The sequence below is a fragment of the Crotalus tigris genome, unplaced genomic scaffold (genome assembly GCF_016545835.1).
Source record: "Crotalus tigris isolate CLP2741 ecotype Arizona unplaced genomic scaffold, ASM1654583v1 scf7180000024167.7108832, whole genome shotgun sequence".
In the NCBI taxonomy this organism is placed as follows: domain Eukaryota; kingdom Metazoa; phylum Chordata; class Lepidosauria; order Squamata; family Viperidae; genus Crotalus; species Crotalus tigris.
This window is the reverse complement of record NW_024100417.1, coordinates 5,055,312-5,070,115: the sequence shown is the minus strand read 5'-3', so window position 1 is coordinate 5,070,115 and position 14,804 is coordinate 5,055,312. Positions and strand designations below refer to the sequence as shown.

General features: G+C 37.6%; 1 protein-coding gene across 5 annotated transcripts in view; it reads right to left on the bottom strand.

The window, feature by feature from the left end:
* Window positions 1–1,302: 1,302 nt before the first annotated feature.
* Window positions 1,303–14,804, bottom strand: part of ST3GAL3 (ST3 beta-galactoside alpha-2,3-sialyltransferase 3) — a 203,826-nt gene continuing 190,324 nt past the window's right edge. The window contains exons 13-14 of one of the 5 annotated variants that reach the window (XR_005554260.1): window positions 2,665–2,806; window positions 1,375–1,490 (exon numbers count right to left, since the gene is read on the bottom strand). Coding sequence is in view for 4 of the 5 variants with exons in the window: in XM_039323074.1 (XP_039179008.1) it covers window positions 1,416–1,490 (75 nt within the window). In the remaining variant the exon portion in view is untranslated. Of the gene's footprint in view, window positions 2,807–4,703; window positions 6,213–7,382; window positions 13,427–14,804 lie in introns of those variants that run through there. The other 4 variants (XM_039323074.1, XM_039323075.1, XM_039323077.1 and 1 more) reach the window with 4 other exon arrangements.

The window sequence follows — 14,804 nt, the reverse complement described above, 5'->3', positions numbered from 1 at the left end:
ATTGCAGGTATACTTTTAAATAAGCAAAAATCAATCAATAAAACCAATCAATATATCTAAGAAAGGACTTGGAAGTTCCTAATTCACAACTCCCTTATAACAGAATAACTATATCTTGTATAGAATTAAATAGTAAAAGTAATATCTACAGATTTTAGAGAACAGGCATTTACAGGCATTAGTTCTTGTCAGTACATGACATATAATTTGTACAATAGCCTTGCCTGCTTTCTCATCAAATGTGTTTATATAGTACTGGAAAACTCTTACAAGGTTATCTGTCAGTGGTACCTAACCACCTATTATTTAAGGTGTGTGTGTCCAAGTATATGATCCACCAAATGAGGGAATTGAATAGCACAATCTAAACTGATTTTTGATTATGTGTGGTAGAATTGGTTAGAAATTTAAATTCTCTGAGGTAAACATTAATGTGTGAATATTTTTATGTAAACTCCTAATCCTCTATGAATATTACTTGGATGTTTGTTTTAATGAATCAGGCTAGCAAGAGCATTATTAACTGCAAGTGTACAGTTCTGCTGCTTCTAAAAAATATTGATTTTGAAAAAGTGTTTCAAATCTAATCTCTGATTAATCAAAATATAATGCATTAAAGCAGAGAGAGTAGAGAAATGTTAAAAACTCATAAAGAACAGATCTGAATGAATCTTTTTTGAAAAACATACTATTGGAAGATTGACCATCTTAATTTATTTGTGTGTGTGTATCTGTATATGTCTGTAAAAGTGTTTGTGTGTAAGATTCCATGATTATTTAATAGTTTTTTGGTCTGTATTTTTAATTATATTTTAATAGGCTGGCTAGATTGGCTTTAGCATCATACAGTTATCATGGTTTAAGCTTCCATAGAGGTTTATTCTTGGACCTTTCAATATATAACAAATATATTTATTTTCATAGAACACACGAATAAAATACTTATTAACAATAATAGATGAACATTGTATATATATGTTTTCTGAGGTTTTCGCGGGTGTTTGTATGTAGGTCTTTGGTTGTTCGGGTTTTCTCCCGCGTAAAATTGGAAGTGTCTTGGCGACGTTTCAATGAAGTCCCATTTGTCATCTTCAGGCTGGTGCTTTCAGTTCGTGCTCCTCGAAGCACGAAGCTGAAAGCACCAGCCTGAAGATGACGAATGGGACTTCGTCGAAACGTCGCCAAGACACTTCCAATTTTACGCGGGAGAAAACCTGAACAACCAAAGATCTACATATATATATATATATATATATATATATATATATATATATATATATATATATATGGATTGCTGCTTAATGAACAATTAAAGATTAGCAAAATAGCAAATCCATAAGGCTATTACAAAGACCTTACAAAGTAACAGAATAACAGAGTTGGAAGGGATCTTGGAGATCATCTAGTCCAGATCATCATCTAGAGGTCATCTGCTTGAACAGTCCCCTATGCAAGCAGGAGACTGTATGCCATTTCTGATAAGTGATCCACTGGTTGTAAAAAAAAATGTCATATTATGGACAATAAGATGATTATCGTAATGATGCAATAGATATCAATTCTCCAACTACACACATTCGATAATAGCAGAAACTTCCCAATATGGTTTGACTAGGCTTTATTCAAGTCAAGAAAAGTCTTACCTATGCACATCATTCTACTGAAAAATACAGAAGTCTATCACCATACCAATCATCTCTCTCTCTCTCTCTCTCTCTCTCTCTCTCTCTATCTATCTATCTATCTATCTGCCATTTTCTCCCACTCCTTTAAGTCAATAGACTGTTGATTGGGTTCCCTCCCCCCCAAAAAACCTTGATCCTGACTGATCTGTGAATAATTGATTCTCACCTCTTAGAGGGAAGGAGGAAGGGTGGGGGAGATGCAAGTGATAATTTCAGGAGCAAAAAGGGAAGGAAGGGAACTAGAAAGGGAGGTGAACTAAGGGCTGAAGCTGGCAAGATAGGAATAAAGTTTTCTCAGGCCTTATGGATTGAATAATTCTTGTGCCAACATGGAACAGGTGTCTCTGATGCTGAGTACTAGGAAAGTAAAGCTAGAAATCTGTAGACACAAAAGACTGGAAGAAATGACCTGTGATTTAAACTCTGGGAATGACCATTCCTCCTTTGGTTGTAGAAGATAAGAGCGTTATGCTTCTCTAATTTCCATTTCTTCATTGGCTGGCTTTTTCCCTTTTCAAATACCTATGCCCTCCCTGCCTTGGGATTATTGAAGGGGGAGATTTCCGTATCTTCTTTAGCTGAAGTTGGAAAGATTTCCCCTATCAATTCTTTCTCCCCCACCATCCATCTCTTTCATTTTGAAATCTCTCTCAGCTTTAGACAGAGCAGTTTGTCTTTTTCATGTGCTCATTAGTCATGCACACACCTCCCTTCTCTTTCCTAGACCAGCTCCTCTTTTCTTCAAAGCAAGAACTGCTACCAAAGATGAAATGCAAGTGGTTTCTGAAAGTATTTATTTATTTCAGATTTATATGGCCATCCATCTTACACAATATAACCCTGGGCGGCTAGCAATCAAACTCATATATTAAAAAAACACACACAGAGAGACATTAAAGAGCACACTGTAATCAGGTACAATAGTAATCTTCCAGCAACTGCACATGTGCTGGATTCAATTTTCATCCTAGCTGCCTACCTGGGGAAAGAATATTGCAGCTGGAATTGCCAAAGGGCATGAAGGGTGGATCATCCATCGGCCATTGTCATTCTGTACCTGGGTAGCCCTTTCATTGTATGCTTTCAGCTCTGCCTGGGACCCCAAATAAATTACAAGGCACCTGTGCAGAAAGGATACCTTAATCAGATGGATTGCTGGTCAGAAGCTTGGCTCAACAACAGTGATGGCAAGAAGAAACAGGCCTATTAAAGTGAGACCACCAAAGTCATAGAGAGGTAAATGTGTTGTTAAGCAAGACATAGTCTGTCTCACATTGTAAAACATCTGCCTGATTATCCTGTGAGCTAATAATGCATATAAAACAATAAAAAGGTTGGGCCTATCTGACATAGCATGGCATAAATCTCTGGGAAAATAGTCTTGCCTTGCAAATTCTTTTTAAAAAAATGATTTGACTTCTTGTAGTCAACTAGAACTTTGATAGGGTGTTTCATCTTTTTGTAGAGATGGAGATGGTATCAACAACACTCAAAGTCTTCTTTGAGGGCTGAAAACTCTGTGATATCATTATTCCTTTTGTCTGGAAAATGATATCTGGAAAATAATCTGTAAGGTAGGAAGTCAACCTTAAACTTGAAGCATGGGTCCCAAGGCAAAATTGGAGAAGTCAGCCTCCATAATAAGGGGATGGGTAGGATCTGATTAGGGTTTCAAAAGTGGATGCCTCTTTGGTTAGTGTTAGGGATGTGCCTGCCTGCCAGACCTTCAAAATAATGCCTATTGCTGGCCAATGAAGAATATACATTTCTTTAAGACTTTTTTGTCTTCCTAATATGTTCATCATGTAAGTACAAGAGGATCCACTTTTTTTCCAGATCAACTGAGTGTTAATCCTGGTCCACCCTCACCCAAGTGGCTTTCACAACTAGAACTCAGTCTCCTGGTTTCTAGCCTGGTACCTTAACCATAGACCAAACTGGGTCTCAACTTCCACTAATAAGATATGCCCCCACTCTACACCAGACCCCTCCTCTAGAGGAGACTGAAAAAGTGAGTTATTTTAATCCAAAAACTAGCCCTCTGGGAAAAACAGTGGACCAAGATGAGTGTGGGGGGGGGGAGGGATGGTATTTCCAGCTCCACAGGTTTAGAATCTCAAAAAAAGAAAGTCTGGAAAATTTGAAAGAGCATCTATTTCGAGGATCAACTATTAGTGAAAAAGTAGGTTAAAACATTTAGCAATGTGTGCAAATTAATGTTCTCATTTCTGTATACAGAGGGGCATCCATGGGGCAGGGTGGATAGTAAAAAAAAAATCAAGATGGCACTTGCAATGTGTTTGAAATCCCATTCCTTTGAATATGCACATTACTGTATATTAATGTGGGTACAATTTTATTTATTTGTCAACAATAAGGGTAAGGCTTCAATTTACAGTTTTGACTGTCATATTTAGTTTTTAAAAGCATCAAATTTTCTCTCCGATTTTCTTATAATCTATAATATTATTTTGAAGCATTTAACCAGTCCCTTTTTAACAGGGCTTTTGGTTTATTTTGTGGTCTGCCAGAAGCACTTCGTAGTATTTTATACAGTTATTTTAAAGAGCTGTACAGCTCTCAAATTTATCATTTTTATCTTTGAATGTTTGCATTATAATAAATCTTTTATATTTTATACTTATTTTTTTTTTTTAAAAAAGATTGATTTCATCTATGGTGAGATTGTCCTAGTTTTCAAGATGAGGAAGGATGAATCATCTAGTCCAGTGGTTCTCAACCTTTTTAATGCCGCAACCCCCAACCGGTCGTAAGTCGAGGACTACTCAACAGGTCGTAAGTCGAGGACTACTCAACTGGTGCAGCACCGTTTGCAGAATGGGACTTTTGGCAGGCTCAGCAGGGCAGAGACAGCCTGGACAATTCCTATTGGCTTTTGAAAGCCAATAGAATTAGACTCTATTCAAGAGAGTCTATTCTATTGGCTTTCAAAAGCCAATAGAATAAAAGGGAGTAGCACAGCTAAGGAAAAGGGGAAAAAAATGGCGGACTGCGTTGTTTGGCAACCCCCGTGAAATGGTCGTTTGACCCCAAATGGGGTCCCGACCCACAGGTTGAGAACCACTGATCTAGTCACAAGCCTTCAAACTATATTCACTTTTTTTCTTCTGCATTTTTTTGGCAAGTCTGCTTCTTTCAGATCAACCAACATTGATCCATTGGTTGCAGTAGGAATTGATTGATCAGCTTGCCTCCAGCTTGCCTGTCATAGGCTGAGAGAGAGTACAGTGACTGGCTGAAAGTCACCCAACTGGCTTTAATGCCTAAGGCAGGACTAGTACTCAATGTCTCCTAGTTCCTAGGCCAGTATCTTCACCACTTTGATAAAGTGGCTCTCACCTAAGCTATATACTATTGTGGGGGAGGGTGGGTTGCTTTTTGACCTTTTAATCACTAGCAAAGCCTGACTCTGGTTAGGAGGTAAATTCTAGTTGTGACTCTGCTTATAAGATAGATGGTGAAAGTGGAAGCTACCAAATCACTGTCCCAGTTAGAGGCAAACTATGTTGTATAAACCCAGGGAATTGAGGGTGAAGGTTCATTCTCTGAGCTTGTGGGTTGGTTTCTAAAAGTTTTGTTACCACTCTAGTTGACATCTTCAGCGGGGAAGATCTGTGTCAGTGCTCTTCTGTTTATAAGGGCTTCAGGTGTGGGCATGTCAAGTGAGAGTCTTGTGATGGGTCAGGTGTGAGTCATCAGAGAGAGGCTTATGATGGGTCTTGTGATGGGGAGGTTACTTCAGATCAGGATCATTGGAAGGTGGACTGCTCAGGGGAGGGGAGAGGGTGCTTGTGTGGGTTGGTTGTGGGTCCATGTTGTCTCCTGTTGGCTGTGCAATTGATCTGGATTCTGGGAGGGTTCATAGGCTGGTTGTAGATCAATATGTCTGTTGATAGATTTGCTTGTGGAGTGCCAGGCTTTGATGAACTCACGAGTGTGGCAGGTGGTAGTGTGGCAGATGATTTTAGCATTGCTCCAATCGGAACTGGTGTTGTTTGGCGATTAAGGATTTGGGATCGTGGCGTTTGACTGCTAGCCGATGTTTGTGGATCCTGGTTTTTAACTGATGTGATGTTTGTCCCATGGGGAAGTGGTTGCAATTGTTACAGTTGATTTTGTAGATTACATTGTTTCTTTCATCCGTTTGTGTCTTGTCTTTGGTTCTGGATAATTCCTGGTGGAGTGTGGCTGTGGGTTTGTGGGCTATCATTATTCCTAGGAGTTGGAGAATTCTGGCTGTCATTTTCGACACTCCTTTTGTGTATGGCAGGGTTAGTTTTTGCATGGCAGTCAGCTGTGTGGTGTATTGTGGTTTGGGTGTGTGTCAAGAATACCAAGGGTTTTTTTGATAGCCAATATGGACATCAAGCAGCCGTTTCTCTTCTGCTTTTCTTAGTATTGTGATGCTGCAGCTATAGATATTCGCCACTATTGCAAACCCAGGGAATTTCTGGGAGAGGAGATCTGAGACTTCATCTTCTACCACATGGGTTCGGCCATTCTGCTCTAAGTAAAATAAAGGCCTGGGGATGTCATACATGGACTTAAAGAGAACTATCTTCTTGGTAAGATGAATCAGTAGTTAATAGAGCAAAACTGGGAACAAATTATGATAAAAATTGGCAAATCCAGAAAACACCCTGATAATGCAGAGTTTCCCAAAATGGAAGAGATTGTATGTTATCTGAGTCCATTTGATTTTCTTTGAGAAATACAATAATCAAACAATCCAATACAAGCAGTTATATACAAGCTCTAATCACAAAGGTATTAAAGGGTCATTGAAACTTATTTGGTATAGACAGCAAGGTCCTCATTCAAATAATGTAAATGACAAAAATCACTCACAAGGTCATGAAATGGAGTCCAGCAAGAAAACTATTAAAAAATTGCTTATTCTTTGTCTTCTGATACTTGGTTTCATTAATTCTTACATATATATAGAAGGATATATCACAGCTTCCTACTTAATTATTGAGACCTATTGGGGACAGTGCAGTCATTGGTCTTAACCCCATGGCATCTGGTTGATTGAATTTGTGCATTTGTTATCATAGTAGTGGTTGGATTTGATACAGAATATGAGATTGGCAAAGCATTTGGAATGTCACAGCATTCATCAAGAAAGTAGCTACAGTTATCCATAGTGAGAGCTTGTTCCAACAAAATGCATGAGGAGTGATTTCTATTGACTTATTAAGTAGAAGCTTGACAAAACTCTCAACTAGGTTCTTTTCTCCAGAAAAATTAAGTAGAGCACACATGACCATCTAGCCAGCATTCTGAAAGGGTGCTGAAAAAGCAACGCAGGCTGAATGAAAACCTCACATCCAAATATACAGGCAAAGTAAGAACAAATAGGATTTGAAGTCATACAGATAGTCCTTGACTTATGAACACAACTGAGCCCAAAATTTCTGTTGTTAAGTGAAACATTTGTTAAGTGAGTCTTGCCCAATTTTACGGCCTTTCTTGCCACAATTGTTAAGTAAATCACTGCAGTTAAAAAGTTAGTAACCCAGTTGTTAAGTGAATCTGGCTTCCCCATTGACTTTGCTTGTCAGAAGGTTGCAAAAGGGGATCACATGGCCTTGGGACACAGCAACGGTCATAAGTATGAACCAGTTGCCAAACATCTGAATTTTGATCACATGATCGTGGGGATGCTGCAAAGGTTGTAACTCTGAAAAACAGTCGTAAGTCACTTTTTTCAGTGCCGTTGTACCTTTGAATGGTTACTAAATGAACTGTTGTAAGCTGAGGACTACCTATAATTTCTACAATACAGAACCCATTATGTGTGAATCAGAAAGACCAAAACGGAAGAGCCTGTTCTCCACCAATAATCCAAAATTATGTATTGATATGATAGCTATGAAAATATCATTAGCAAAACATCTAAATGTTCAAATTAATTCTCATTAGAACAGTTGAAATCCAACAAGTTTCATATTGCCTTTAAATTAAGCTTCAAGTTCCTCAAATGCTACAAGGGCTAATACAGCTCACAATTAGGAAGAGGCTAGACAATCCATGCCTCATTGGGTCATTATTTCAGGGATACTTCCTCACTAGATTCCTAAATGCCCTCAACGATGACAGAGCTTCTAAAGTACTGCTTTCACTGGAAAAGTTGGAATGAAAATAGCTCATGTTGAACTGTGTAGCACAGTCAAACATCAGCACAGGAAATGTTTTATGACATTTTGTATAATGTAATAAAGACCTTAGAATAATGTTTTTGTCATGTTTTATAAAATTTGCCAAACTTCCATTCCACAGGAGTCATGGATCCTGAATTTTGGACATATTCTGTAAGTTAGCTCATTTGAAATACCTTGGTTCAAAAAAGGTACACTTGGTTCACTGTGGTACACTGTATCGTGCAGTGAAAAGTTACAGGAATTAGAATTTTAGTAGTATACTAGACCAGGGGTCCTCAACCCCCGGTCCGTGGACCTGTACCAGGCCTTGGCATGCCAGCAACCGGTCCACACAAACAAGGAAAACCACAGGATGCAGGCAGCACACAAAACCATGCCCCCTCCAGTCCGTGGAAAAACCTCTCTCCACGTAACTGGTCCCCGGTGCCTAAAAGATTGGGGACCTCTGTACTAAACAACTTGTGACCACTGGGTCATCCTTTTAACGGTATTTCCTTACTAGATTCCTCAATCTCTTCAACGACAAACCTCTAATATACTGACTTCACTGGAAAAATTGGGGTACATTCAGAGACATATCAGCCTTGAAACTAGCCCATGTTGAACTCTATAGTGCATTCAGCAGCACAGGAAATGTTTTATGACATTTTGTATTATGTCATGAATTATTTAATTATATTTTTATGTCATAAAATATTTTTAAAAATTTGCCAAATTTCAATTTCACAGGAGTCATGGCTCCTGGATTTTGGATATATTCTTTAAATCAGCCTATTTCAGGTACCTTGGTTCAAAAATTATTGCTCCATCATGCACTATTTCACAGTTAAAGGTTACAAGAATGAGTTTTTGGATGGATGGAAGGATGGATGGATAGATAGATAGATAGATGTGCAACATTATAAGCAAGGGTTTAGTGGCATTGCATAAGCTTTGCTGATCCCATTTTTGTAGGTTATATCAGCCTTCACCAGCTTAGTGTTCTGGCCAAGCTAGCTAAGAACTATGGGTTTTGAAGGCTAGTACATTCAGAGAGCATTTGGTTGAAGAAGGTAGATAAGTGATACATAGATCACGTGGGAAATGTTTTAGAATATGAGTGGAATTGACTCTTAATCAATATAAACAGGAGGCTTTCCCTCATCTGCTACTGCAGATGTTTTCTACAGTAATCTAGGGAGCAGTTTTAGAATTCATAATTTCTGGGCCTTCTAAATGGGGTTTTTTGGAAGCCAAAAATTGGACATCCCAAAAACTAGATTGTTATGCACAATTCCTTTAAAATACAGCAACACCAAGTGCAGCTTTTTAAAAACCATGTACTCAGATCAGCTGGCAAGTAATTTGACAAAGAAATTACATAACAGGGAACTTCCAATTTTATTTACTTATCTTTACAATAATAAAATAACCAAGAAGAGTTATCCTAATTTCCTAGGTTTTCAAAGGAACCTTTCCCTATAACTAACAAATTGCTTATTTACATAAGGTACTAAGAGCAACTGTTTTGCTGAGACAGCAGCTTACATACAGTAGTCCTTCATGGAAGGACAAAAGAAAAAAGGAACCAGAAAGATTCTTCACTTTTTATTGCTTCCACTGTATGTATATAACATAATGATTTTGAAGCTCACAAATGCCACTTGGCCACTTCCTTTTTTTAAAACAATGGAGAAAAGTTCATAAAAAGGCATTTTTTATGCCATTTGTCTAAATCAGGGGTGTCAAACTGCCAGCCCATGGGTCGGACGCGTCATCCGGAAGCTGCACCCACCCCATTGCCGGCAATGGCAAAACCGTCCCACTACGTTGCACATCACATGATGTCGCGAGTTTGACGTCTGGTCTAAATTTTTTTAAAGTGAGCCTTTTTGTCATCCATTTCAGTCCAGTTCAATTTCTCTGCAAAGCATGTCAGTGGAAACTCTGCTCCCTCAAATATGTTAAATCTCTACAGTATATAGAAATCTATATATTGAAACAAAGGGATTACACACAATGGTAATGGGGCATATGCTGAATATAGCAGCCAAGCATATCATGCTGAGACTCAGCAAATTTGAGAAGCATCTTCTCATCCTGTTCAAGGACTCCAGGCTCCCCAAGCTAGCAAAGAAAGATCTACCACATTCTCCCAACAACCTCAAGGAGTCACCAAACATCATAACAAGGGGAATGTCCTTTCTCCCTTAAGCAAGGGAGAGAGATCCTCCACATGTTGCTGAACCAGAATTCCTAGTATCCTTCATCACTAGTCATGCTAACTAAGTTAAATGGAGAACTGTATTTCAGCAATAATTGGAGGATGACACATTCTCACACTTGCTCAAACAGTTCGAAATACCTCTGTGAAAGATGGTTTTTGCTGTGACACATATTCCCACCATTTCAAACAATTTTTTCCCCAAACAGCTATTTTTATTTGCATGCTAATTTGATTAATCAGGTAAAGAGTTCTTAAATTGGAAGTCTAAAAATAATTATTTTCAGTTTCATGTAATTATGAAACATAACGAAGGAAGATTTATAAAGAACATGAATAGTTTCCTTCCTTAACCAATGTTGACTTCTGCGATTGCTCTAGGAAGCATACCTGATAAATAGAATGGAGGGAAAGGCAACTGAATCCCAAAGACCTAATGGCTTTTCTGGAATTGGTCTGCAAAATTTTGGTTTTTTGAGCTTACTGAAACCATCCTTAATTACTTATGCTTCCTCTAGAAATAAAAGGTAGGATTGTCCAGTTTCTCAGAGTGGAAGAATGCAGATTCCCGAGCTCCTGGTTGGAACATCAAGTGGCAGGAGACACTAACAGGCTGAAGTTATTACATACTTTATATACAAGACACCCATTTATTTAGGTGAGGAAGCATTTTGGGAATCACTGCTAATCTCTCACAAATATCTATTAACAGAATCAGGAATAGAAAAATAGAATAAAAAATGCCTGTGATCCCAACTAAGCTTGCTGATCCCATGAAGCAATAAGTGCAATTATTATGCCCCAGTGAATCTTAAAGAAAAAAAGATCAGACAAGAAATTTCCATTGAGGGAATTAATTTAATACTGGGAGGGAAGTAAGAGCCATATGAAAGGCCAACCTTGGAATTGGTCCTAAAGTATGAAATATACATAGAAGGTTGTGTTCAAAGCAAAGAAGACTTACTGAATAATGATTGTCCAGAGGAGCCAGTGAGGTGGAGATAAAATTTTCTTTAATCCTTTAATGGTGGTCAGTTGATGAGCAGCTCAAGATGTCAATTAGCTTGGGAAGTATTCAAATTCTCTTTTATTTAGAAAATGTATTCTTACTGAACCAATATAGCAATGTTAAAATAATGCAGCATTAAACACTTATAAAATGTCGCAAGAAAAACATTTGGAAATTATTTTATAAGCAAAAGAATGTAATAATTTAACAAGATTGATTCTAAAGTTCTCCTCCTTACCCCTTTGTCATAAAAAAAGACCAGAGTTAAATTTTTAGAAGAGACCATTTAGGTCGAGAAGTCCAACTCCCTATCCAGTACAACCATTCAAATTAATACATCACTTGTCTGAGTTCCATTTGGGTATCCCCTCCAAATATCTGTTTCTACTCTCAAACTGAACTGTTTGGGAAGTTTTTTGTAACATTCAATTAGAGTCTGCCTTCCTCAAATATTCCATCCAGCATTTTGTAATGCAGGATGTACACAATATGTCAGAAGATGCTCTGCTTGGCTGAAATCAAAACATACAATGTCTATAGCATTCTCACATGTCAAGGAAGTCAATAAAAATTAATTTTTGTGTATCAAAACTTATTATCGACAATATTACTACACTTTTCAAGTGCTTACAGATAGAGCCATTTATAATCTCCTCTAGAATCTTTCCACATCAGTCTGATCTGTACTTTGCTGATCTTCTTTTCCCCGATTTCTGAAGTTCATAATATTCATGCTCATCTATTCATTTAACACTTTAAAATTCTTCAGATTTTTTAAGACCAAAACATAAAAATTAAGTTAAACTAATTCTTTCAGAACTCTAGGATGCAATTCATCTGGCCTTTGAGATTTAACCTGGAAGTAAACAAATAGCCCTTTATTATTTTTATCAATTTCAGGAATCAATCCTGTCATTCCTCCTGTTTTTCACTATTTCCTGGTACTGAACCTACATTTTCGTTGAGGTACACTGAATAATACAGTGGTATCTCAGTATTCATCATTTATTGGTTCCAAGAGGCACAATGAGTACCAAAAAGATGAGTTCCAAACATTTTTTTTCCAATAAGGAACAATGTAATGAATTACAAGATAGCCAACACCAATAGGTTCTAGTTTGTGTATTGAGTAACAAATTTGATGAGTTTCAAAGCAATTGAGCACCAAGGTATCACTGTAGTTAAGTTATTCTCTTTTGTTTCCTGTTAAGATTTTACTGGAATATTTATTCTGAACAGCTAATCAGCACTGATCAATTAGTTGCTTGCTGGTCATAAAAAAAGATTATAACTTAGTTTTTCAGTCTTTATGTTTTGTATTTCATCACTAGAATTGGTTTTTAATATCACAATCAATACCATGACCTCATTCAAGGTGATGCTAGCTTACTTCATTTTCCATATAGTATTTTTATTAGAACAGTCTTGATGGATCATCTTTAGTTCTGCATTTTTGTTTCTCACTGTGGCCAATCAGATGCTTCCAAAATGTATCCAATCTCCTTGAAACCCATCCAGATTTGTAACTATCACAACATTATGGTAATAAAACGAACAGGTCAACCATGCAATATTAAGAACATATCCCTTTTCCAGAACCAATGTCAGGTATTTCTTTTGGCATGATTATTAACCACTACAGTCTTGATATTGAAACTGAATGTGCTTTTCCATTGCCACAAAACCTAGAACCCAGAAACAATGGATATAAGTTGCAGTAGATTTAATTTAAATATAACGAAAAGCTTCTTGACAATAAGAACTGTACAACAGTTGAAAGGCTATGCTTTTGATCTTTGGAAGCTTTTAGAAAGAAAGTAGAAAGCCAACATTCAAAGACTGGATAATTGATTTTCTTGTACATTGTAGATAGTTAACAAGATGCCTTCTTCCAATTCCACATTTCTATAATTCTATGCATGGCGTCCAACTGAAGAATGCTGTCATAAAAGCAGTCTTATTTTATTCATATCTCCAGGAATTAGGATTAGACTGCTTTTGAATTAATTTATGGTGACATAGGACTGCAGAGTTCCAACTCTGTACATAGAGGATTAGGGTAAATCTTTGGGCCGCTTTTGTTACCTTTGGGAATGATAGTTAGCAATGAAATTGGAGATTTCCTTCTATTTTGGTTCTGGTAGGAAACAAATTGTTAGCTAATTTATGAATGGCTTTATTTGAGTGGGGTTTCCCATTCTGCCATTCTCTTTTGTTTTTGGAACGGTACAGCCATAGATTTAACTCACCTTCTAAAAAAAAGGCTGAATTTTGCCCTCTACGCAAATTATGTGTTGTTTTTAAATTTAGCTTATCCTTTGGATGAAATATGGAATATCTTTGCCTAAAGAAAAGAAAATAGGTAGAAAGGGATATTTTGGTTAGAAGGCTCTTCAGTTTCCTCCTGTGATAGTTTCCCTTCCTGTTAAATATTGAGAATTTAGACCTATTTGAAGATGACTTGCATGCTTAGAAAAAATATTCTCCTGTTGACTGCTTGAGCTATGGAAGCAGTGCTTTTCTTCCTTGCTCAACCATCTTCCTTCTAGTGGAAGGTCTCTGATAGAGATGAGAAGACTGGGAGATACAGGACTAAGCATACTTTATGGAACTAGTAACAATAGGAATAGGATCTACATCTACATCTTCTACCCCTTTCTGTCTTAAGACTTGTCCTGCCCCATGATCTATATCTATGTGAGAAGTACCAAATACATAGATCAACAAAGATGATTAGGGGACTGGAGGCTAAAACATATAAGGAACGGTTGCTGGAATTTGGTATGTCTAGTTTAATGAAGAGAAGGACGAGGGGGAACATGATAGCAGTGTTCCAATATCTCAGGGGCTGCCACAAAGAAGAGGGAGTCAAGCTATTTTCCAAAGCACCTGAAGGCAGGACAGGAGCAATGGGTGGAAACTAACCAAAGAGAGAAGCAACCTAGAACTAAGGAGAAATTTCCTGACAGTTAGAACAATTAACCAGTGGAACAACCTGCCTCCAGAAGTGGTGAATGCTCCAACACTGGAAGTTTTTAAGAAGAAACTGGACAGCCATTTGTCCGAAATGGTGTAGGGTTTCCTGCCTGAGCAGGGGGTTGGACTAGATGACCTCTAAGTCCCTTCCAACTTTATTATTATTATTATTATAGAAGTTTGATGAGTGGTACAATTTATGACTATGTTTAATGATGTCCCTTTAAATTTGTTGACTCGCAGACTTCATCTATTATAATGCCTCTTCTGAAATAAAAGGGAAAATGGTGCATTAATTAGCAGCTTCCGCTAATGGCTACCTCTGCATCTGATTGGAAGTGCTGAGTTTTACACTGCTAAATGCCATTGGACCTGGATGCTGCAAAGACCCAGCAGATGTGGGAAGTTTCAGAAGAAAAGCTGGAAAACTTTTATTCTTAAATCCCCAGAAAATGTCCAAAAATGGACTAAAATTTCTCTAGCAACATTTCAGCTATTTTGCTGCCAGATTTCAGTGCTGCAATCTCAGGATGCTGGGGCACTATATGTAGTTGCAAACTGCTATAAGAAGGCAATATTGCAATGGCATGTTCTTTTGACATCAAGGAGAAAATCCTACCACATTTATGCTTTTTCCCATTGGTTTCTCTTTTGTGGGGCTTGTTTTTAGAGGTTTAGCTGAATTAGGCAAGGTTTAGTCAGGTAACAGCCTCACCTTCTTCCATTGCAACTTTTCACTCCTAGTT